Source organism: Natator depressus, chromosome 1 (assembly GCF_965152275.1).
Source record: "Natator depressus isolate rNatDep1 chromosome 1, rNatDep2.hap1, whole genome shotgun sequence".
In the NCBI taxonomy this organism is placed as follows: domain Eukaryota; kingdom Metazoa; phylum Chordata; order Testudines; family Cheloniidae; genus Natator; species Natator depressus.
Window position 1 is genome coordinate 347,866,578 of NC_134234.1, and position 25,641 is coordinate 347,892,218.

Sequence of the window (25,641 nt, forward strand, 5' to 3'; positions counted from 1 at the left end):
TGTTCCCCATTTCACAGAAATGTGCTGAAGTCTATAGTAGAAAAGCAATTCTCTAAGTGCTACACTTATAATTGATTAGCACTGCAGGGTTTGGTGACTCCCTCACAGCTCTTTCACTGCTGGGTATCAGGCATAAGCCTGACGTCAAATGGTTTGGTGCATCCCCCAGGGCGGTGCCCCAGCTCTCTCTGGTTTGGTGAGTGTGCAGTAGTCTCAGCCCCTCATCTGCAGAGACAATGCAGAACACAAAGGGTTTGAGGTCTGCAAGTGGCATGAGTGAGGCTTGGATGCTCTGACGGGGTTTGAAGTTTACTGTGATGCAGCAGACCAGAGGGGGCTGAGTGTGGTTCTCGGGGAGACGTTAAAAGAGATCCAGGTGATTGGAACCAAAAGGATTCGGGGAGCCAGTTCAGTTCAGTATTCACTGAGTTCACATTCCTGCATTTACTAGAGAAAATGGGACATTCATAATCACATGAATTCAACAGCCAAAGCCGGAGACACTCTGACAGTGGTATTCCTAAAGATAGGGAGTAGAGAATGGGGGGTGGGGGGGGGGAGGGGGAAGGAGAGTATGGGGAACAGAGAGAGAGGGGAGGAGGGGAGAATAAGAGAGGGAGAAAGAACACGTGCATGAGAGAGAATGCTCTACAGAAAGAACAAGAGAATGAGAGCGGTAAATACAATTCAACATTTTATCTGACCCAGAAATCTGCTTTAGTGGTTTGATTTTTGACAGTTGTGAGAACAGTAATAGAACTAATGGCCAATAGACTATTAATGTGCTCTTGAGAGAGAGAGAGAGACTATTTCCCAAAGGGGACAATCCCAGGTTCTCTGGGTATGTAAGTTTGGTTTAATCCCTACCAGAGGGCCTGCAATAAACTGTAGGTTTTCCCTGCCCATTCAGGGACGCTAAGAATTTCTCTTCAGAAAATGAGATTGAGCTCGACATCTGGTTTCCAGAAAATAGCTGGGCCAGATTGAGTGTCAGGAAAGCTCAAGAGAGTTGTCCGCTCTCATCCCAGATGGAATCCTGCTTCTGCCTAACTCCTAAGAGGAACTCCTAACCATTCCCTTTGCATATTCCAAAATAAAGTCCCTCCCCAATGGATTTGAGAGGACAGGAACCTGTTTTAGAACACAGCTCACCACATCTCCCTCCTAACAGGAACTCTTCATCTCTCTGAATTACATTTCCAGAATCCTCCTTGTTTCCTGAAGTTTTGCTCACTGTATCAGGGGCTTTAGTCAATATTTCAATCTGGTATTGGTGTTATGAACACAGGGGCTTAACCTTGGATTAATTAAAAGTTTCTACAAGGAAGGAGGTTGCACTTACAATGGAACAAAGTTCACAAGAACATTGTACTGAACATATAGCTCTCTCCTGCCTGCATCAGACTCCAAAGGGAGAGAAACAAGCAATTTAATCGGTCCCATTGTTTCAGACATAACTGTCTTCTGCCAAATGAGAGATAGCAAATGAAATGTGCTGGCAAGCACCCAATACAGGACACAAACGTCAGGCCCAAGTGAGTCTTGCAGTGGTGGAGGCCACCCCAGAGAAAGTCAATGCATAGAGCAAGCCCCACAAACACACCTGTCTGGCTCATAAAGTATGGTGGCCATTCCCCTAGTGAACATCTCTGGGTTTTAGTGGGTTTCTAAAGAGAGTGCTGTCCCAGCTGGATGTCACAGTAACAACTTTGCTATGCTTGCTAGAATGAAGTAGAAGAGCAAGAGGACTTCCAAGCTCTTTTTGAAAAATGTCCCTCCCATTCTTTTAACGTACAAGGGTCTGGGCATGAAACGGCTTCCCTAGCTTTCCTTGGGCAATTTCAAACACCATGACATGACTGCAGAACCCCTGTAAGTCAAGTGAAAATCTTTCTGACACCTGACACTGCTGTGTCTCTTGGTCACAATCTGCAGAGTGGTGAAACAGGGAAAAATAGGAAACAAAATCTGTATTTCAATCGAAACCATGGACAACAGCAAATCTGCATTAGGAATAGGAGACTTATAAACACAACATCCATGATAACCTTGAATGCTGCCGCAACGTTGCTTACTGCCCCACCCGTGTGCCTCAGATCTGCCTTTGGTGGTGAGAAGGGAATTCAGGTCTAATCCTTAATCCACAGGAGACCTCAACCCTCCTCTACAAGGGCCAGCCTCTCCTGACGGGAGAGGGGCTTTTTTCTATTCGCCATGTATGCAACCTCTGGGACTCTTCAAGCCAATCTCTTAATCTACCTACACAATGAGTTTGAGTGAACATGGTGGGACTCCTACAGAACCACTCTAAGGTGGCTTGCAGGGAGCTTGCTACATTGACTGCTTCTACGTTCTGCTAGGCAACCTGTTCCTTGACCATAGCCTTACAGCTGAAATGTGGCTCTTTGGAGGCTGATCTAGAAGCGGGAAAGTCCTGAATTCCTTTAGCTTCCTTTTTGTGACTTTCCTTTCCAGTTTTAAAGTTGGCAGGAACAGTCTTCTCCCTGGAGCAGAGACTCTATTCCCCTATACCTAGGCAATAATTTGTATAAAACAAAACTTCATCTCCGGACGCTCTCAGTGCTGAAATCAACACCGAGGATAAGCTTTGTAAGGTTTAATTCCTGCTTTTTCTGGCCACTTTGACACTGAAATAATCTGTCAGGGGCATGGGTATGTTTCTTACCAATGTGTAGGTAACGTCTTTGAGATACTCATTCCTATGTGATAACCCAGTGGGCATAAATGAGCTGAAGTCAAGGTTTGCTCTTCTACTCACTCCTCAGAGTAATGGGTGCATGAGCTGTGATTAGTACGTTAGTGATCAGATGAGGTGAAGCCAGCTGCGCTTGCTGTGATATGAACACATGCTGAGACTTATTACCCACAATGCCCCTGTCTCCTTGTAGGCAATGCACATCAACATTTAAAAAACACAAACCCACGCATTCTTCCAGGGAGGGAAATCTTTGATTGGTTTCAGATTAGTGTGTCTGCTCAGGATCAAAGGGCTAATTTCTTTGCGGGGAGACAACCATTAACGAATCACTAGTTCTTCATCGACTAACCCAGAAACATGGCCCATACTCTCCCGATACCGCGTCTCCACAGCTGTGTCCCTACAGGGCATGTGTATCACGTTCTTCTGCTGTCTGCAGTGCCAGGTCTAGAAGGGAAACCTCAACGACGGAGACAGAGACTGGTTTCAGGAGCGCCATAGCATCCGCCTCATTGAAAACACCTTTGGGTGGTGGCATAGTTTAGGGACCACATGGAAAACAACATACCAGCACCCAGCAAGTTTGCAGGTAAGATGAGTTTCAACATTCTTACCTAGATGGCCTCCTTAATACTCTAGGGCTTGATCTCTGGTCAATTTCCCTATCATTTGGGTATGCTCATGAGCAAGGCATTATCCCTCTGACACACACCAAGGCAGGGGAGGGCTGGGCCACACTGAGTTTCAGATCACAGAGGGTATGTCTACACTGCAATTAGACACCCACGGCTGTCCTTTCCTGGCAGACTCGGGCTGGAAGCTGGACTCTAGGACCCTGTGAGGTCGGAGGGTCCCAGACCTCAGGGTGCAGCCAGAGCCAGAACATCTACACAGCAATTAAACAGCCCCTTATCCTGCGTCAGCTGGCACGGGCCAGCCGCAGGTGTCTAATTGAAATGTGGTGCTAGGGTGATCACACTGAAGTGTGCCTCCATGAATAGGGGCTTCTCCACATTGCCAAACATCAGGGGCTCTCCTGAAGTGAAGGATGGACTCTAAGGGAATACGGGGCCCATTCTGCTTCCACTGAAGTCAACTGGAATTTTGCGCCATCTGCAATGGTGCAGGATCCAGCCCTATGTGAGAAGAAGAGAGCACAGCTGAATGGGCGGGATGTTCTTAGCACTAACACTCACAGTGCCTGCTCCACCAACACAATCCAGCTCTGGACAGAGCCTCAGTTTCTAGCTCAATTGATTGCAGGCTGTTCCCACACTCCTCAAACTCACATGCCCCGCCAGGAGGCAGAGGGACCACCCTTTCCTGGGGAGGGAGGGGAACACAGATTTGTTCACCTAATACCGGCATTCTCTGTTCTACTTCACCATTGGACCCTATTCCCAGCCTAGGGGGACCACCTTCCTGAGAGGTTGGGGGAGGAATTTAGTTTCTCACTTCACCTAATTCTGGCACTCCTGTCTGCACTCCTGCACTGGATTCAGAACCTGACTTGGAAAGGCCACATTCTCTCCAAACGGGAGTAGAAGTGGTTGTGCGATTGTACCTATACACCAGGGGATCCCCATTATGAAAGGGCCTGAGAACAATGGATGTAATTTCATCTTTGACTTGACAAACACCAAACCTGGGCCCTCAATCAGCTCTCCATAGGAATCTGCCCTGGCTCTGGAATGAAACTTCAGTTCTTTTTTGTGCATGAGTTTAGACATAATGAGGAGACAAAAAGCCTACAAGGAAACAGGGGGTTGTAACTGCAGTGGCGGAAAGCTTACACCAGAAATGTTACACCATTTGACTGAAACAGAATTAATTGATGAGTGTATATAGAAAGAGGTAGCTTTACCCTAGGAGCTAAATGCCTAAAGGGCTTATTTTTCTTCTCTCTCTCTTTCAGATCTGTAGAAATACAAAGCAGTTGTGGGTTTCCAGAACAGCACCTGAAAAACTCAGTTTTGCATCTAAAAATTTGCTTCAAACGATACATCTGGCATGTTCTGTTGTTGCTTAGACACAAGAACCAAAACCCTGTGCAGAGAACCCTCTAACCCGGATTCTCCGCTGAATTAGCTGGCACGTAAAATTGAGACTGTGTCGACACTATTGAACAATCCTGGCTTGAGTCGAACACTTGTTCACAGATACGCCTTGAGGTCCAGATGACCACGGTTACAGCACAGCTGATCAGCAGAGGTGGGAGGTTTAGGTCCAGGTTCACTACAACCAATGAGAATGGCACAACCCTGATGAGACTGGATGGCCACGGCCAGAGTCACATGACACAAGGACATTAAACGAGAATGCCATTTTAAACATATGTTTTAATGTTGTACATGTAACAGGTGAGATTTGCCCTGTATGGCTATACTTTCAGACTCTGGTGCTAGGATGTAGGTCTCCAGCTGCCTTTTCACAGCTCGCTATGACTTACTAGGCCTACCGCTCACTGATCAAGGAACTCAGGGATCAGGAGTTAACTTTGGAGTTGTCTTGTGATAACGCATGTCACACAGTGATTCCACTGTAGTGTCCAGAGAGCGTCCTTCAGTTGCAAGCTTTTCATAACCCTTCCGTCAGCTAATGTAAGGCTGGCACTCCAGCGGAGCTACTGTGTGATGGCTCATGTTGCCTTAGGGGCTATCACACGGTAACTCAGAAGTTAACTCACCTCACAGCTATTTCATGGTACTGGTATGTTTCTTTGCTGCTCAGAACACTGGATGTTGGGACCTGCCGTCTCCAAGGGCCACATCCACATTAAAGATGAAGGTGGCTGCAGCTAACTTTATACTGTGCTTGTTGGGCTCCATGGGCTCCTTGCAATTGCCAATGTGGTTGCGGGTTGAGCAAAGTTTGGGTGCCACACATGCCAGCGAGACTCCATGACTGGAAGCTGCCGCATGGCTCTGCCAGGATCCCCTGCCAGACCCTATGGTGCCGTTTTGAGCACTGTACTGCAGGATGTGTGCTGCATCCGTGGACGGGGAAGCGCTGCCGTTTTGCCACTATTGTCCAAAATCTTCATCTGTGCATAGAGCATGCGACGTTTGGCCAAGCACAACCTTCCTCACCCTATTCAGCAATGGCCTAAGAAGAGGGAGGAGAGAAGGAATATTCTCACTACTGATTGCCTTAACTCGGACCTTGTGTTCTCTTCATTATCAGTGCCTCTTGACCTCTTTTTCAGTGACTCTCATCAAACGTCCTCCTGGGGGAGCCTGTCTTGCAAGGAGACACAGTCAGAGAACCCAGTTTCTGTCTTTCATCCCTGGAGCTCTCTAGCCAGGAACTCTATAAACCTCTGGAAGAGAAATGCACCACGGTTTGCCTGTTGTATACTCAGAAATTAATGGGATAAGGAACAGACAAAACTGTGCACCATCGGGTCCGCTTACTCAGCCGTTCTTCCAGCTCCCCCCGGGCTCTGGTCTAATGAGAATCTCTGGCAATAGCAGCAGCTGTGCTGGGATGGCTTTTGGGAGCAGCGACCTCACTGTCTTTCTCAAACCACGGGGAGATTCCTGGGCAACGCCTTGAGACCTGGCTTCAGCTTGGCCCCTAACAAATGGCCCTCATTCACCTCCTGAAGCAAGGAGGAGCTCAAGGACGACAGCACCAGCAGCAGCACGAGAGGTTTTGGCAGCAGCATCTTCACTCCCCTTATGCAACCCTGCAGGATCCAAAGGCCATTTCTGGCGGCAGCAGTGGCAACTGTGGGCTCAGGGTCATCTCTGGCAGGCGGGACCTCGCTATTCTTCAGCAACCAGGCTCATCCAAGGGCCGTCACTGGTGGTGGCAGCAGCAGATTTAGCTAGTCCGGCTTCTCTTGTCCTTCGTCACAGTACTGGAGGGACTGAAGGGTAGTGTGCTGTGGAAGCTTCGGGTGGCAATTTCTCTCTTAAAACCAAGCACAGGGACTGGAAAGTGTGCGGAAGTGGGCTGCATTTGTATATTTGTAAATTGTTCTCTACGTTAATTTCTGAACTGACAGGAGTTGAATAAAAGAGAAGGAATTAGCACAAGGATAGAGAGCACCTCACATCACTCTAGAATATCCTATTTACAGCTGACTTCCTGAGAAATATTTCCAGTTCTTGGACACCCACCAAGTGCACCAAATTTCAGAGAGGAAAGGCCACAACTTTCATAAAAAGTGAATGAGAAACATTTAACTCTACAAGACCAGCAAAAGACGCTAAACGCCTGGGAAAGAGCAGCATCCCCCTGTGACATTGTGGGGGAGGGCGGGGTGCTGGCGGCTCTCCACAGGGCATGGGACTGAGGGGCCGTGGGGAACAGAAGACTGCAGTGCAGGAACTGATTTCACGGAGCACAGTGAAGGGGCTCTCTGGGAAAAGGGCTGGGATCTGGGACGATGTCTGTCAGGGAGCATGGGAGACCAGCATCTTTTGAAGCATGACGGTCAGAAGAGTCTGGTGTCCCAGAATACGTGGGGATGGACAGAGCTGGGGCAGAGGGGAACTGGTGTCTCGGGTGGCAGGTACAGTGGAGAGGCAGGCTGCAGCCATTCAAGGCCCATGGGCGGCAGAGGGTGAGCAGGTATCTCAGTGCCTTTGTGGAACAGGGGAGGAATGTGACGGGTGAGGGTCCCTCTGGAAGAGAGGGGATGGTGTTTTTCAGGGAATGTGGGGGATGGAGAGAGGCTGTCACTCAGGGAGCAACGGAGGTCGCAGAGCGTTTATCTGGTGTTGGCGTATCCGAGGGGGTATGTGGGGCTGGGAAAGCTGGTGTCTCTCAGGCTGTGGAAGACAGAGGACGGCTGGTGTCCCTGGGAACGCAAGGTAGGGGGGCAGAAGTGGGGGGAAGAGGCGCTGGTCATGCTCAAAGCCCTCAGCACAGCATACTGAGATATTTCACCTGCTGGGTGGGGAGAGGCCAGTGTGGCCTTCCCTGTACAGCTCCGCCAGTACAGTCCAAGTCTGAGCTAGAAATCCAGGCTTGGGCCCACGGGAGGGAGCTGAGCAGGGCAGGAGCACAGGGAGGCTGTGGGCAGCCAGGGTCACTTGCGGACCATGGGGATCAGGAAGGGTCTGTGGGCAGTGGCCATGACTCAGGGAATAGGGAGGCTGACACTACTAAGGGCCCTTGAAGGAAGAGGCAGGGCTATGGGAGGCTTGTGTCCCTGGGAGTCTGCGTAGGCAGGGGCGGGCTGGAGCTGGAGGTGGGCTGGTGTCCCTTGAGATCTGTGAGGAATGGGGAGAGATTGATACCACTAAGGGAGTATGGAGGTCACTGACGTGTGGGTGGGAGCGGGTGTCTCCTGGGCATTGTGGGGATGAAGGAATCTAACATAGCTGGGACGGAGAAAGAAGCTTCTATGGGCTTCTTATCCCTGTCTTCTGGGGCTGCAATCTTGTCAGAGCTCAGTTTCTGGCCAGGTCTGTCCTTGAATGAGAGACCTGAAGAGGAAAACCTCAGGTAGTGTGGGCAGTGGTGTGGATGCCGCAGTGCGGGCGTTCGCCCCTCTGAGTCAGTGACAGTCTCCAAGCCTCAGGGTGGTGACAGGAGGGGCCGTGCTGCAGGGAGGAGCATGGGTGACTGCGTCATGGTGCTAGGGAGACCCGCGTTATGGATGGTGGAATGTTGACAGATGTGATGTAAAACTGAGGCCCTGGGCACTCACACGGCATTTTTCCCGCCAACTTTCAGCCAGCCTAAATTCCCCCTGCAGTTTCAGTCGGATACGGGATTAATTTGCATTTCGTGTTATAGAGGTAGTGCGTAATGTTCCTGTGGCCTGTTCAAAGGCTGCCACATCCCACCTCAGACGTGGCTTGCTTTCCCTGACGGGTTACACAATTCCTATGTACTTAGTCTGAGAGCATTTGGGATCCTTTGGGACAAAAGGCACTAGAGAAATGCAAATAATTATTAACTGTTCAGGAGAAAACACTTGAAGGAGGAACCCACAACCAGATACAGCAATTTAACAACAGATTCAAGACATAGAGAGAAGGAACATGAAACAACAGAAAGGCAATTTGAAGAGGAAAGGAGACAGTGAGAAAGGTCCGTGTTTGTGGGCAGGATTAAGGAGATGCCCCAAAACCAAACATGACAATTTCTAGGAGTGTCTGTCTCAGCTTTTCTCTCCTCTATGCAGCTGAGGAATCCTGACATCTCTGAAATGTTCCTCAAAATGCATCTTGTGATTATGCAGCACATTTATAGGCCACCATTGCTGATGAGTTTCCCTATCTTCCTGGAGTGCCTACACTCTGCACCAATCCCCTCCCCTGACCAGCATAAGTCTTACCGTGCTGCGACCACAGGTGATTTCTTCCCGGGATCTAAAGGGGGCCCGGTAGGTTCCTCCCCCAGTGATCGTGTATCCTTATTCAGCTGTTGTAACCGGGAACTTAGCTCACTGATCACAGTTGGTTTGTCATCCTCAGCCCCGTGGACTGGCCTGCTCTCCATGGGGTCCCCCCATAGCTTGGATCTTCTCTGAAAGAGGTAGCGTGGCCGACCAACACTGGCTGAAGCCAGAGTAGCCGCATGTTGCTGGGAGATGAGCTCACTGTCCGAAGACTGCTTCAAAAGTGGGTCCCTGAAAGTAACTGGCCCCTTGCTGAGCTGGGACTTGAGTTTTGGCTTTGGAGGCACTGGTGGCTTCTCGAGTATAAAAGTTTGTCCATCCGCAAAGGAAGTGTATGTGTCAGTAGGCTCCCCGCTTTCAGAGGACAATGTAGACATACTGGAGACTGTAGAGATGGTGCTTGTGGTCTCCAGGTGATGGTCACTTGAACTTCTGGTGTCCACCTCTTCTACTCCTGAGTCTGCGGCAGACTCTGGGGCTACGGGGGCATCAGAGGGCTTCCCTGAGGGTGTTCCACCAGTGGCAGAAGGTGCTACGGCTGCCGCTGGCATGGATGGCGTGCGAGGCGTAGCCAGCTGGCTGATCGGTGTGCCAGGGGTGGTGACTAGTACCCCATTTGCAAACTCATCTGGTGGAGGCACCAGCCCAATCTTGGCCAGTTCCTCCCTGGTCTCTTCATCACTTGAAGACAGCTGAGCTGGTGGGAGGGTAACTGTGTAGGGCTCCGCTTCCTCCTCTGAACTTCCTTGACCAAGTGTCTTGTCAGATGCTGGACTAACCGGAGACTTTCCCACAGGGCTGGGCTCAGTTTCCGCTTTGGGCAGCTCTGCTGGCTCCACGCTTGCTTCAGGAACATCTGGTGTCTCCTCCTTCATCTCAAGTCCTATTTCCTCTTGGCCATTACTTGTTGCATGGACCATGATGAGGCCGGCTGTCTTCTGCTGTGATGTGTCCATTATGCTAATGATCATAGATTTCTTGTCTTCGTGTTTTTTCTCTTCTTTCACAGGTGTTTCTGCTCTCGTCTCAGTCTCTTTTCTCAGTGTTGTTGGAGTCCCCCAGTGGCTTTTTGTAGGGGCCAAAGTCCCAGGAGCAGCTCCTGCTGCCCCTTTGGCTCCGGGCGAATATGCAGGTGACACTAGGCCCTCTAGCTCCCCCCTTTCTGGTTCTTTGGTTTGGATGTCCACAAACAGGGGTGCTGCTCGGTCTGAATCTGGGCTCTGGATTGGGGTGGGCGACCTGGATGAGACTTGAGTGGACAGGGCTCGCTCCCTTGCGGCCAGCGCAAGCGCCAGGGGCGAGTTTGGATCTAGGGGCTTTCCTGTGAGCGGGTGGATGAACGTTGAGGAAGAGCTGCTAATTAATGGCTTTAAAGCTGAGACAGGTGAAGGCAGCAGTACATCTCGGCTTCCTAACAACCGCTCATCAATAGACCTGGACTGCTGCAGGGATGGCATGTCGATGCTGGGGGGGCTCCCTTCAATGGCCCCAACCGAGAGGAAGACAGTGGATTTCCGCCTCTCATCAAGACGACGCTCTCTGTCCTTCATGACTCCAGCTATGGCAGTGGCAAAAGGGATGCTCGAGGGGTCGACCTGAGCGATGCCAGCATGGTGCTGATACTCGATGCCACTCATGCGATGGCTCCGGCGTGTGGGAGAGGGCTCCCGCGTAAAGCCTCCTGTGATGGATAAAGCTGCTCTTTCCTGAGCGTCCTCTACTTGCAGCTGCTTCACTAAAGGGCTCTTCTTCCTCTGGGGCTTGGTGGGAGCAAACAGGCTCACATTGAACTGACCCATGTTGGCGTAAGGGTTATCAATCACTCGCCCTTTCCTTTTCAGCTTCTCTGGGGGTGTGGCGGAAGGGCCAGGCCGGGGGATCTCTGTTGGCTCTACAGGAAGATGAGAGGAGTCCTGCAGGATTATCATGGACCGGGCTCTCTTTTGCCTTTCAGGATACGGGATGGAAGTCCTTGCCTGGTCATACATCTCAGCTGCACTGATAACCTGGGGGAGGCCATGGAGTTTGGCTTCCAGGCTTGGCTTAAAGCTCGATCTTATGGTATCATAAACCCTTCCCGGAGGTGGAGGTGGGGAGAAGGATGGGGGAGGGCCTGTGTCAAAGTAATATGGAGATGGAGGAGGGGGTGGAGCCGTCTGAGGTGGGGGTGGGATTCCATGCCCTTCCCTGACGGTGTCTTGCATTGACGTGCTCCGAGGAAATTTCCCATCCATAAAGGAAGCAGCAAGTTTCTCATCTTCACCTAGGAAACCAGAAGAACAGCAAAGTCAGAATCCCAGAACAAAGGGAGATGGGGCCTGCTGAGAATTCAGTCTTTCCCTGGGCACTGCAAGCTGGAGGTCTGGTGCCCTAGTGCGGGATTCCACTTCCCACTGCATTTCTAGTTTAGAAGCGACCCTCCTCATCTTTATGCTACATGACTAGCCACTAATTTCGCAGCTTGCTCCCCTGTTTGACGAGACAGGGTGCAGGGCAGGCAATGACTGGCTCCCACTATGTTCTTCATCAATTTATTATAAATCCCTCAGTCAGTCCTTTCCACCTCTTCCCTGGCCAGGCTAAATAATCCCAGGGCCAAATCCAGAGATGCTGTAATTAGACACAGAGTCCTTGGACGTAGTCACCAAATACCAGGGTGCACGGGAGCTTCACTGAAGGCAGCCAGAAGGTGGTGGGGGTTGATTAGAGCCAGGGGTGGCTGCTACAATGTACATTCTCACCTGCCCCCTCCCATTTTGCTGCTTGCCCTGCCACACTTCTATCTTGTCCCCACTTCTCCTCCCTGGGAGTGAATTACACATATTGAAACTCAGGGGAATGTGTCCAAGGGATCTGCCTTCTGTGCTGGTAAATAGATTGATAACTACGGACCAATGTCTCTCTCCACTACTCTAGTGTTTTGAATACTCAGTGAGACTGTTTTCAGGCTAAGGTACCACTCAAAAGAACGATATCAGCGCCTGGGCTGGCAAAAGACAGTCTTGGGGAGAGTAAACTGATGTACCGTGTACACTCAGGGGGCCAAAAGAAGATGTGAGTTACACCAATTTAGACTCTTCCTGGTCTCCCCTGTGAATCTGGCCCCTCCTACCCCAACCCCACCTTACACCTCAAATCATCATTTGCCTTCCTGGCTCTGGTCAGCCTCAGCTAGATCTTCCTCAATGTGAGTAACCAGTCTTGGGTGAGCACCGAAGATGAGGGCGCGCCACGGCCTGGCATGTCAGTTATTTTCTCTATTATTTTGCATCCTGTTCTGCTTTTCTAAGGCAGCTGCGTACTGCGCTGGGCAGGCAACTTCACTGCGCTCCAGTGAGCCCAAAGGCTGGTGAGCTACTGATTAACACCCCAGCTTGCCAGGCACTAACTCTCTGGGCAGACGAGCCCTAGGAGCGTTCACCCCATGCCCACTCATTTCTGTTTCATTTGTATTTTAAACACCTGCTTCTATTCCTTTCAGCCCCCGCGCACTTCTATATTTTATGTCCATCTCCTGTGCTGACGTCTCATTTCGTTTTCCAAGGAGAGCGGAGAAGCCTCATTAACTCCATGGCCCAGATGGGGAGAGGGGCCCAGCAGGAGTCAGTGATTCGCCCCAGGTCACTCAGGGAGTTGGCGGAAGAGCTGGGGCTTGAGCCCAGCTCTCCTGGGTGCCTGGCCAAGTGCCTTCGCCACAAGGCTACGACAAGTGCCAGGGATGACATGTATCCCCTTCAAACTGCTCAGGAATCTCTTCTGTGGCTTCCACGCTAGAGAGAAAGTGCCCAGGGCTCAGATGGATCCCTGGAAAGGGAAGGGGAAGGAGGGTGGGAGACAAAACACTTTCTCCATTCTGTCCCCACCCACCATTCCAACACAGCGCCACTGTGCTGCCTTCTACGCCCTGTAGAACTGCACCCCATCTACTTATCCACACTCGTTCCTCATCGCATGGCCCTGCACGCTCTGCTGATGATGCCAAGTCTGATGCCTCAGGCATCCACTTCCCCACAGCCTGCTTCATGCCTTTCTGCACTGCCCTTTTTGAGCTGGTTCACCGTGATGCTCCCCTCACCTCATTCTGATCTTCCACAGCCCATTTCTACTGTGATGCCAAAACGCGGGCGCCAACCAAATCATTTTACTTCATTTCATTTATTTATATTATCTATTATGGAAAACAAATAAGCCAACAAGAAGAACATCCATGCTGAGCATACGCCTGTACTGATAGCTGTGCAATCTTGTCCCTGGCTCTGATCCCTCACCTTCTGCATCCCGAACCACCAGTTACTAGCCTTTTTGTTGCATTATGGGCCCATGGGCTCCAAATATCCCCAGCTGGTTCCAGGCCTCCATTTCTGATAGGGAATAGAAACTTCCAACTGTCTTTGTGGGATCTTTCCCTGACGCCTAACATGTAAGTTGAGGTGCTTCTGTCAGACAAACCAGCAACTTCTGAAGCTGTTCACAGTCATGAGTAGGAGAAGAGAAGGCAGTGGTCACTGAAGACAGAGAACACTGGTCTGGGACTGGGGCCAGGTTCCTCCACTCCCCCTTTTCATCTGACTCAGATGGCTCATGCTCTAGTTCAAAGTAGAGGACACCTTTCTCTGAGAAGCAGTAGTTGTATCCCTTTGCCAGTCTAGGGAAGGGTAGATTAAGATACAGCATGTCTACACAGTAACTTCTTAGTAGGAAGTCCATTACAAGGAAGGGCATAAGAAAGCTGATGTCAGATGGGCCACTTAGGTCAAGGTATAAAAGGCCCAACAGGGTAATGAGCCTGGGTCAAAGTGGACAAATCCTCAAGAGTCCAGAAAAGGCCAAGGGGCGAAGACTATCTCCAGATACCTCAGGAGAATCAGACCTGAAAAGAAAAACGTAGACCTTGCCTGTGTGCCTGAGGTGTGGCTTGACGATACCACAGACCCCAGGCTGGCCCACCTCCTTCCCAAGATACTCCCTCCTTTATAATCCCAGAAGTGAAATGTATGGAATGGGGAAAGGAGAATCTGGAGGAGTAGGCATAGTATTCGAGTCTGACATCAAACCCAGGAAAAGCCCCACCAGGAACATGAGTCCTGGAAATGCATCCACCTGCTCTGGGACGGCAGAGACAAAACTAACCATGGTATTCCTAACAGGCAGACCAAACAGCATGGTGCTGGAATCCCCTAGACTTCCGCACCAGATAGATAATGCCTCTGAACTGCTGACCGGAGACAGTCACAGACGTGATCTGATCTTTATTCTGGATACGATCACAGGCAATACAAGAAATATACCCCTAACACAGACAGACCCCCAGCTTCTCCTAGGCAAAAACAGAGCTCTGCCCCTTTTCAGTGAGAAGGTGGCCAAGCGGTGATGGGTCACACTCCAGCTAGCTTGTAGTAATCCTAAGAGAAAGCAATGCTCTGGGCCCTCAGATAAAAACCCAGAAAGACAGATAATTGAGAGGTCCAGAACCCAGCACAGAGCACTGCAAGGAATATCTTCTTGAATATCACCGCCATCTGGGACGGTCTTTCTGGAATCCAGGCTTGGCTAGCACACGCCAAACCCACCACACAACTCCTTCCTTCACAGAATTCGGCCGATGCCGACCAGAAAGCCTGGGCTGAGTTGCCACTGGCCACATTCCCTTCTTAGATGGTGCAAGAGCCAAGAGTGCTTGGGCCCCTCTCTGCCTTAGGGACGTGGCCCCTGGCTCCGCAGTAACTGAGCGCCGTATGTGATGTGCTGCATTTGTCCTCCACACACCGCCTGAGGCAGGGCAGCATTAGCACCCTCCTTTTACAGCTCAGCAAGTCAGCCACAGACACACCAGGGCCCAGATTTTAAAGGTATCTAGGTCCTACTCGGCTCAGTGTTGCAAGATCTAAGGCACTAAGTCTCCTTTTCAGAACTGACTTAGGCACATGATCCTCAAAGCTATTTAGGCACCTCTCTGCCTCTTTAGGTGCCTAAATCCACCATTTAGGCACCACTGAAATTTTCAAACCTGCCGCTCAGCCTCCATTTAACCCTGTAGGCACCTAAATCCCCTGGGTGCCTACGTTCCCAACAATCAGTTCCCTGAATGTTGATGCTGGCCCACAGCCCATGAGCAGCTTGGAGCCCTGGCTCACACCAATGCCATCGGTCTCACCAGCAGGGCCTGATCCTGCTGGAGTGTTCTGAGCACGTCTACGACATAACCCTTCTCAGACTCTGCAGGGAGATGGCTGGATGCAGGCCACCAATGCACAAGCCTGTGTTACAGACAGGTAGGGGCACAGGACAAGGTAGGGCGAGCTGGACAGAGGGAAACAGAGATGGAAGAGGCTGTTTCAGCTGATAGAGCACGGGCTGCCTAAGCAGCTGGCCTGGGCTCAGGTGCCTGACTCCAGGAGGGAGTTCACAGCTGAGGTGCCCGAAGACAGACAGGTATCTTCTCTGGTCCATCAGCCAGGAGCATCAGTCAGCTGCTTGGGCACCTAAGCCCCTCTCCTCAGCATTTCACTCCTGGCTAGCTTAGGTGGCTCCCCATGCAGCCTGCTGGCTTTTGAGGATCCCTTTCTTAGGTGCCTGTCTCTCCCCCTAGCCTGGGGGCCTAGCTGCATAGGTGGAAGGCCACCTAATGACCTTTGATGATCAGGGCCTTCGGATCCTAAGTCAAGTCAAGGGAACCTAAACTTCTAAGTGCCTAAGGGCCAAACTTGTAAAGGTATTTAGATGCTTAACTCCCTCTGAAATCATGAATGTCCTCAGGAAGTAGAGCCAGTGTCCTCTTTGGTTTCATTTAGATGTCGTCGATCCATCCTGCAGGACTGGCCCTTAGCACAAATAACCTTGGGGCAGACGGCTTGGGATCTAACAGTCTCTAACATTTCTTCTTCTTCTGTTCTGCTTTCCAGGCATATAGAGCTCTTTTGTAAACCCCTCAAGTTCTTTGGCTCAAGGAACTTGTTGTATGTTGACACTGAGGTTTTCGTCCATGAGTCTTGAGCCGGAGATTCTAATCGTCAGCTCTAGCTGTAAGGTGTGCTGGGAGAGTCTAACAGTGCTAATTATGGATCCCTTGAAACCACCAGGGTTCTTTATTGATCAACAAGTTCGTTGCTCTTTGTACTGTTTTTTCCACTAACATGTTTGCCTGTGCAAGGCATGGGCTTGTCAGGGTGGGCTTGGACTGAGAGATCAAAGAGAATTTCTGAAATAAGACACTTCTGAACTGTGGTCTAATAGCTCTTACTAGCTCACTTGGAATTCCATGGTGAGGCCCCTGTGATTGCCAGCACACACTGCTACTCAATGAGCCGTTGAACAGCTGAATTCACACAAATCTGAGTAGCAGTTCACTAATACAAAGTATTATTCCTATTTAATTCAAATACATCTGTGCCAGCCTTGGACTAAGGGTGATCGGGAATCACGTGTGGCTTCACTCCTTGTATCTGCTCACACTTATATACCATATTTTTGATAGCTGTCCCCATGACAGGCCAGAATTGGACATCTCTGCTCAAACTTCTCCAGGCCCAGGTGGGTGGTGCAGATCATATTTAGCATTTCCAACCTCATGTTGTGTGTATTATCTCTGGTATGACAGTAGTGCCAGGAGCCCTGACTAGGTCTCAGGGCCTCATTGTCCTAGGCACTGTACAAACAGGACAGTCGTCCCAGAGAACTCAAACTCTAGGCTTATGAAAAGATGCCTCAGATGTCTGAAACACACAAATCCTCTTCCCAGGTCCTCTTTCTGCAATTCTCTGCTTTCCCTATTTACAGGCACTCTTGAAAGCATGTCTGCTATAGAGAGCTCCTTTCTGGGTCTGTATTTCATTTTTAATGCTTATTTTTGCAGTTTTATGATCACTTATTGAGTCTGGGTGGTGCTTTGCACAATGATTTTTACAACATTTCCCAGCTGCCTATGACCTGATCCTATCTCAAACAATTACTAGCCATAAGCATTTTCACAAAACGGCTCACACCAGAACCAATGGCTAGCATTTCTCTTTCGGTGTGAACATGTGTGTGTCAGTGGTTTGAAAGCATCTGCCTCCGGGTGACCATTTTGCAGGATTGTCCCGAACCCATTTAAGTTTGCATCAGCAAAGATCTTCGGCTCTGAAGAAGAGCTTTATGTAGCTTGGAAGCTTGTCTCTTTCAACAGAAGAAGTTGGTCCAATAAAAAGTATTACCTTACCCATCTTGAATCTCAAAGTATTTCAGTACCGGTGCTTCTTTGCCAACTTGCTTTTAATTCCCCAAAACTTTCCTCTTGCCAGGCATTCCTGGACCATTCTGTACTGTCCTCAAGCAGCATTCTGAATGGAGCGCTTCACTGTGACGTATTAGGGATGAACTAGCTTAGATGTATGAACGTGCATGGGAATCTCTGTACGACCCCCGTTTTGGGGACCTTTCCATTTGTACAACTGCCTTCACCCTTCTTGGCTTGTACTCAAGGAGCGTAGGTTCATCAATGGCTATTAGCTAAGATGGTCAGGGATGCAACCCCATGCTCTGGGTGTCCCTAGCCTCTGTTTGCCAGAAGCTGGGAGTGGACAAGGAATGGATCACTTGATGATTCCCTGTTCTGTTTATTCCCTCTGAAGGACCTGGCACTGGCCACTGTTGGAAGACAGGATACTGGGCTAGATGGACCTTTGTCTGACCCAGTGTGGCGGCTCTTACGTTCCTATTCAGTTGTGCTCAGATTTAGCCCCGTCTGGTATTTGTTTCTCTTCACTTTAAATAGGTTTTCTTTGGCACAGAGCAGAACCTTACAGTCTTTCAGTGTATTACTGATCTTTTTTTTCCCCAAATCAGCAGATCAGCAAGCACTTCCACCCCACCCAGATCCCCAGAGATCTGAGGCATTATGCTTTTGTCTCCTCAGGTGGTGAGGCAACCCCAAAAGGAAGTAATCTAAACATGTATCTACCAAAAGGAGAGTTGGTGGCACAGACTTCTACACGTCCTTTATCGAGTCAGACCTGCTAAAAGTCTTGGCTTGCATTCAAAACTGAAAATACTCTTGCATGCTTAATTGCTGTGGCCTCCTCTCATGGTGCTGCATCTCACCTGGCCTTATTCCAATCTTTTGGATCTATGCAAATCCTTGGCTTGTTTGGTTTATTATGGAGATCATACTCTTAGCCCAGTCAGCTGGTGCCTGTATTTGCTTCCAATATCTTATTTTACCATCCAAGTTCAGCTTTTACACTTTCTCAGTGCTAATGGTACTTCATACCTGTATTTTTGGTGGCACTTTAGGATCTACGCTAACGTGATGTATTATATCCTTATTGCATACCCATCCATTAAACACCTCAACCAATTCTTAGATATCTGTGGCATCCTGTTTTGAAGACAAGTTATATACACATTTGATCATCCGTATTTGCATACTGCTCTTCAGCTTAAGCCCACATGAGAACATGTGTAACCTGTTCTTATATAAAAAGAAAACAAGTACTTGTGGCACCTTAGAGACTAACAAATTTATTTGAGCATAAGCTTTCGTGAGCTACAGCTTATGCTCAAATAAATTGGTTAGTCTCTAAGGTGCCACAAGTCCTCCTTTTCTTTTTGCGAATACAGACTAACACGGCTGCTACTCTGAAACCTGTTCTTATATAAACATTCCCCTGAGGCATTGCCACGGGGGCTAATTTCATGTCCATTAAATGAAAGAAGCACATTTTTTAATTTTAACATTGGGCAGTCACAATTAATTCTGTATAAGCTTGTTGTGATTATGTTGCACTCAGCTCCAGGATCTATTTTGAAGTTTACTTTTTATTCATTTATTTCCAGTGCTGAATAACCCCCATCAGTTGTAGAATCTTGCCTTGTAAATCTCTTATGGGACCCAGCCAAGAATTCTGTTTTCTGCTCCATCTTCTTCTTCTTCTTCTTCATCATCATCATCGCTTTGTCCTTCGGCTGTATGCTCATGAACTTATTTTGTATTTCTTTGCAATTCGGGCTCAGCTATACTTTGGTAACATGGCTGCTTTCACTGAATGCTTTGCACTGCACCCCCTGCACACTGGATACTTAGCACAGTGTTGTGATTGCTTCCACATTTACTGCAAACAAATCTGGTCTCTGTATTCTGTCCTTGTACCATGGTGTGTGTGTTTAACCTGGTTATACTGCAGGTCATTCTCCGCTTGTTACCACTTTCCGGTGAAAAGCAGTTTTCGCTAGTCCTGTAAATATCTCCTGTTTCTGGCAAAGGCAAGTCCACTTCTTGCTTTGACCTAGTTGTTAAACCACAATAACTTAGTCTCCAATTGGTCCACTATTTAATTGCTCATATTCATATGCCTTAGCGTATTACACAGGTCGGAAACATAATGGCCAACGGTCTCACTGCGTAGCTGGTTCCTGGTAAAGAAAACAAGCCCTTCCTGCGTGACGCTCTGGGGTGGAACACAGGGTATCTGACATATGTGAATGGCTCTGTCTAGCAATCTGCACTCCTCTTCATGCCTCCACGAGGGTGTGCTGTAGATTCTCTCCACCTGTTGAACAGCCACACAGCGCACCAGGCAGGATTGCACCCTCGCACTTCTTTGCAATGTAACTTGCCTGCAGGAGGATCTGGGAGTCCTGCGACCACATCCTTCAATTTTCTGCCAGGCTCCTTTCCTGACTGGGAGGTTCCGGTCGTTCATTTGCTCCCATTTTTGCCAAAGAGCATGTTTTCTTCTGGCAGCATATACATCAGGATGTAACACACAGGAGTGTTGGTAAGAGAGACTTGACTTTCTCTCTTGTCCCTAGTCACAGGGATGGATCCAGGTTATTGTAGGTACCTGTTATATGGTACCCACTACTCTCCTCTCTCTCCTTTCTACCTCCTTCCCCCTCAGCTTCTCTCTCTTATCCAACAACCCCTCCTCTCCCCCACTCCAAACCTGACTGCCCCCAAGTCCCCAAAACGAAGGGTTTAGCACAGAAATAAAACAAATATATTCATAATTCCAGAGAAAAAGACAAAAACAGACATGGAATTGACATGCTTCTCCTGCCACCACCTGGATCACTTAGCTCCTGAGTCGTACCCCCCAGCCAGAGCCTGCTTTGGTCTCTGGGGCTGGAGGAACATCTGCGGGGGCGCAGAAGGGCCCGGGCCAGCCCTCTCGGGGGGCAGGGAGGGAGCGCCACCCAGCCCCTCCCCACCACCAGCTCTGCTCTGATCCCTCCCCCAGCCGCATCCCCAGCTCCCGGCCCCGTGCCCAGCCTTGGCATGGCTCCACTACCAGCCCTGCACCGGCCCAGAGCTTTAGCTGCTGGCCCTGGCTCTGTTTCCGGCCTGGGGCTGAGGCTGGGGGGAGACCAGGAACAGAGCTGCACCTGGTCACGGGTCCGGTTGCCAGCCCTCACCACAGCCCGTCTGTGGATCTGTCCTCGCCCCCAGCCTTGGCCCCTGGGTGCAGTCCTGCTCCTGGCCCCAGACCCCCGCAGCTGCGGCCCCAGCCTTGGCCCGCTTACCCCATCCGTGTCCCCACCCTCCAGGCTACGGCCCCGGCTCCAGGGAGGGGTGTGGACAGGAGTTGGGGGGGCACAACCCTTGGAAGTTTGGGGACCACTGATCTGGACTGTACACTCTCTGGACCAGGGTGCGTGTGGGTTACAGGTCCCCCTCTGCGCCAATCCACAGCAGACATGAGATGTGACAGCCCCTTCAGCGCCAGCAGGAGCAACTCCTCTTTTAGCCTCACAGTAACGTCCTTGTAGCACAACAGGGCTTCGGGCCTGGCCCTGGGCCCTTCGGACAGAGCTGTACCACACAGCCATTTCACTCCTGGGCCTGGCTTCCTGGGGAACGGGATGCTGATATCTTCCGACCTCCTCCAGGGGTGTGAGCTCTGTCATTAGTATCTGACCAGACTGTTGAGCTCCTGGGATGGAAGGTGCTGGAGGAGTGTGTTATCTGCTGGCTCGTGAAGCTCTCGTGTTCTGCAGCAGACCCTTCCCAGAGCTCACCCTGTCTCTAAGAACGGACCGTCCTGCAGTTTGCCTTACCTACAGATTTTGTCCGGGGCATTCCTTTGCGTAGGGACACGTGGGGTTTCTCGGCCCCTGGGAGAACTCCCGAGTGAGCTGCCATTCCCTGGCGTTCGAATAGTGACTAGGAAAGAAACAAAGATGGGAACGTCACTCTGACACCGGACTCCACTGAACAGAAACAAAACTTCAACCTCAGCACCGTCCAACTCTGCTACGTGGTGTGAAGGACGAGCGGGGCACTGAGGTCAGGCCTGAACTCTGGGGAAGGCTCGTCTCTTGCTGTGTGCGTGCAGTGCCCTGCGCAGCGGGGCCTTCATACAGCATGGGGTGGCGAGCATTCGCTAACGTAACAGTCCAGGGGAGATGCATCCCCTTCCCTCTTGGCTCCCACTGAGGCCAACAGCCAAAGCCTCACTGATTTCACTGGGAGCAGGCTGCGGTCCCTGGAGCGTAATGGAAATAAGCCGCATCCGTAGAGCTTATAGCAAATGTACGGCGCAAAGCTCACAGCCTCAGGGGCCCACTCTCCCCCGCACGCCCGACCTCTGTCTCTGACTCTCTTCTCCCTCAAGAACGTCTCGAAACCCTCGGCCATTAGCCGCGCCTCCCTCCCACGTGCCCATTTCACCGCTGCACTGCAACACCTCACCCTGCAGTGACGGTACAGGGCACTTCCCCAGCGCCTCAGCCACGTCTCTGTCTGCTCCAGTCTCTGAGATCCTCTGTCTAAAACCGCCTCAGGCTTCGGACTTCTCTCTTGCCCTTCTTTTATCTGGAGTCCTCCACTAGCCCCAATGACCTGTCCTGCCTCATCTCCGGAGCCTGAGTCCTCACTCCTGCTCCAATCACCTCTTGGACTGTCTTCCCTCCTTTATCATCTTCCCGAAATCCCAGACTCAACCCCCAGGTGCCCTGATATGCTGCAGCCAGCCTGCGCTCTCACGCCAGACAGACCTGGAGCACTGTCTTCCCTGCCACCTGCACGGCCTCACCGTCCATCTCCCCGTCACACCCAGCATGGCCACTGGCCTTCCCGATATCATCCTGGACATGACCCCCTGCAACCCCTCTGGCCCCCCATCTCCCCTGCAACCTCTCTGGCCCCCCATCTCCCCTGCAACTTCTCTGGCCTCCTCTCTGGCCCCCCATCTCCCCTGCAACCTCTGGCCTCCCCACTGCTCTCCCATTTCCCTTGCAACCTCTGGCCTCCCCTCTGCTCCCCCGTCTTCCCTGCAACCTCTCTGGCCTCCCCTCTGCTCCCCCATCTCCCCTGCAACCTCTGGCCTCCCCTCTGCCCCCCCATCTCCCCTGCAAACCCTCTGGCCTCCCCTCTGGGCCTCATCTCCCCTGCAACCTTTCTGGCCTCCCCTCTGCTCCCCCATCTCCCCTGCAACCTCTGGCCTCCCCTCTGCTCCCCCATCTCCCCTGCAACCTCTTGCCTCCCCTTTGCACTCCACGACCCCCCTACCCCATCTGCTCCCCCATCTCCTCCCCTCTGCAATCTCTCTAGCATCCCCCCATGAGCCCACTGCCCCATCTCCCATCCCCCTCTCTCCTGCAACCTCTTTGGCCTCCCTCCACTCACTATGCCCACCCATGTCCTCTCAGCTGACCTACCACCCCCTCCCCATTCCATCCCAAGAAAACGTCTCCCTGCTCTGGCTCCTTTGTACCCTTGCTGTTTGCTGCCCCACAGCTAGATGCTTGTCATAACACTTGCCGTCCTTGCTGGACGCCAGTAAGCAGAACCCCCTCCCACGCCCAGACGCCCTCCTGTCTCACACTGATCTCCGCTGGCGTGATGCGCCGGCTCGTGGGTCGTTGCTTCACAGTGGCTGCCCTGGAATCTGCTTCGACAATGTCTGCTCTCAGCGAGGGCTCAGCTGCTGCCAAGATCTCATCCAGTTTCTCTGGAAATTCAGACATAAAGCCAAATCAGTGTGTGGCAGGGGACAGGCTGAACTCTGCACTTGGGGATGGGCCACAGATCGGGTGGAGACTGAGTTTGTGGCGGCTGCTGTTCACTCTCCTCCTTCGCACTAAGTCCTGCAATCCTAACGAAGCCCCCACCCCCGTCATTTGCCTACATTACATCCAGGTACGGGCTCAGGTGTGAGTGCCGCTGCCCCCATCCGGAGGGAAGCAGCCCCATTCCGTCACTCACTGCCCAGGCCACGTCGGTATTGCCGCCCTTCCAAACAACAGGAACTTCTAAAGTTTCACCTAGTTTACAATTTCTGGCTGGCCAACATCCGGGTTGGGTTGCGTTTTTAACTGCCACGTGTTGCTGCAGTTCCTTTCCCTACATTCCCAGTGATGCCCTTTGTCTACTCTAGGAAATACTTTCAATTTTTGAAATATGTCTCCTGAAAAGAATGACTGTCCAGGTGGCTGTCAGGCTCGGCCAGCGCCCATGAGGCATGTACAAACGTCTAGACTCTGTCCAGCCCGGCTGTTGAACATGGGCCTCTACGCCTCCAGTCTGTGGCTGCTCATGTCCTAAACCCTGTAAGGCTGGCGAGCCAAACAGAAGCTTTAGGAAACGCGGAGAGTTTTGAATGTCACGGCTGCAGCGTCTATAAAGAACATAGACATCTCAGAGGTTCAAGAGCAGCACATGGAACAATTCCAGAGTGATTGTACCGGCCGGGCAAAGGCAGCAGTGCTCACTGAGGACAGCAGAACGAGCCATGTTTGGCATTGCTAGGCCAATCGTTTTTGCTTTAAGACGGGGAAAAAATGAGAAAACTTGAAAACCCCTCAAATTTCCAGCACTCCGGTCTGCAGTGGGGCCCATGACAGCAATCAAACCCATGAATCCTCTGCCAGCGGCGACCACACCTGCCACCTCAGGCAGAGAGCTTCAGACTGAGTCTGCCCGAAAGCTACTCACAGCCTTGACTCTGGGGAGACTGCCATCGCTCCATGAAAACAGCTGTCCCCAAGGGCTTGTCTGCCTGGCGCAGCCGTCTGCACCAGCGGTGTGTGAATCAGCACTGCGGTACGTTTGCACCAGCAGGGGCCACGCAGGTGAGTTCCTGCCCAGCCTGTCGCTGCACCTTAGACCTCATGCCCCCCCAGTGAGCATTGCTGTGCCGTGATGAAAAGCCCCTGGGGTTTCCATGGCACAGAGCCTCGAGGTCAGAGGTCCCCAAACTGTGGGGTGTACCCCATTTGGGGGAGCATGGCTGGGGCCCGGACCAGCCCCCAGTGGGGCAGGGAAGGCGTGCCACCCAGCTCTGCTCCTGGCCCCGTGCCCAGGCTCCTGGCTGCTGGCCCCACGCCTGTGGCTCTGGCTCCCAGCCTCAGCCCCTGGGCGGAGCTCCGCTCCCACTCCCAGCTGTGTCCAGCCTTGGCCCCCTTTCCAGTCTGCATCCTCCCCCCGCCCACTGGAGCCACTGCTCCGCTCCCAGACCCAGCTTGGGGGGAGGCACAGACTGGGGTAACAGGGGCATGACCCTGAAAAGTTTGGGGACCACTGCTCTAGGTTTCCCTAGGGGTGAAAGCTTTAGGAGCTACTAGATCCCTGCTGAGTTGGCCAACCAACTGCAAACCCTCTCTGGGGCAGATCCCTGGCGCCACTGCCTGACAGCTGTATAGAGCAGTCAGGAGCTAGAGACTCATGGGACGGGAGGCACTGGCCATGTGCAATGCCTCTCTGGAGTGGTGGACAAAGCGGCTCCAGAACATCTGAAAGCCAAGGACTTGGCCTGGGCGAGCCGGTGGAGGAGGGCGACCCACCCCAGAAGATGGCAGCAGAAGTCTGATTTAGCTCCTCTCTCCCCGTGCTGGTACGGTTGGAGTTCCTGTGACCTCATGTGGGGAGAGCCAGGACCAGGCGCTGTGCCCATCTCGACAGCCACAGCCCCACATCTGTGCACAACCCCACCCACTGAGCCCACGTGGCTCTCCACTGTCCCCTCCTGGGCATGAGCCAAACCATTTGCAGTGGCCAGTGGACAGGATCCAGGGCCTTGGAGAGCAAGTGCCCCCTCTATGGCTGCACAAAGCGGAACACCAGGAAGACAGCAGGAGAGGACGGGCCATGCGCTAAATTCTCTGCTGAACTGAGGAGATTGGGAATGTGCCACATCAGCCATCATCCCTGGTACCTGTGAGGGCACAATCCTGGGGACTGATGACACGAGCGACAGACCAGTCAGGCCCTGCGCCCTGGGCACTCCCACCTGGAAAGCCCGATTCACGTCCGGGCTTTGTCCCTGTGACCCAGGGGCCTCTTGATGGCAAGTGGCAGAGGGTCACCGGGATCCCCGGGCTCTGGTATGTACACTCTGGTTCACTGAAGTGTCAGGTAAGCTCTCGCCTGAAGCTGGGCTGGAGAGCCCTCCAGTGGGACTGGGATCCCGCAGGACCCACTTCCATAATAGCAGGAGCAGATAAAATGGACTTTGTTGGAGGCGGGACTGGGTGGGCAAAACCCCCAGCCTGCGGTAATTTCTGGGAAAACACTAAATTTCTTGTCAGTTTGTCACAAACTGAATTTCAGCAATGGAAATGGAAAGCAAGTTTGTCTTTGTTTTTCAAA

The 25,641-nt window shown here is 51.5% G+C and overlaps 1 protein-coding gene across 1 annotated transcript in view; it reads right to left on the reverse strand.

Moving 5' to 3' along the window:
* Positions 1–25,641, reverse strand: part of SHANK3 (SH3 and multiple ankyrin repeat domains 3) — a 658,681-nt gene that overhangs the window by 20,437 nt on the left and 612,603 nt on the right. Inside the window, exons 19-21 of the mRNA XM_074942807.1 lie at positions 22,878–23,005; positions 21,111–21,216; positions 9,015–11,340 (exon numbers count right to left, since the gene is read on the reverse strand). Of these exons, the coding sequence (XP_074798908.1) occupies positions 9,015–11,340; positions 21,111–21,216; positions 22,878–23,005 (2,560 nt within the window). The remainder of the gene's footprint in view (positions 1–9,014; positions 11,341–21,110; positions 21,217–22,877; positions 23,006–25,641) is intronic.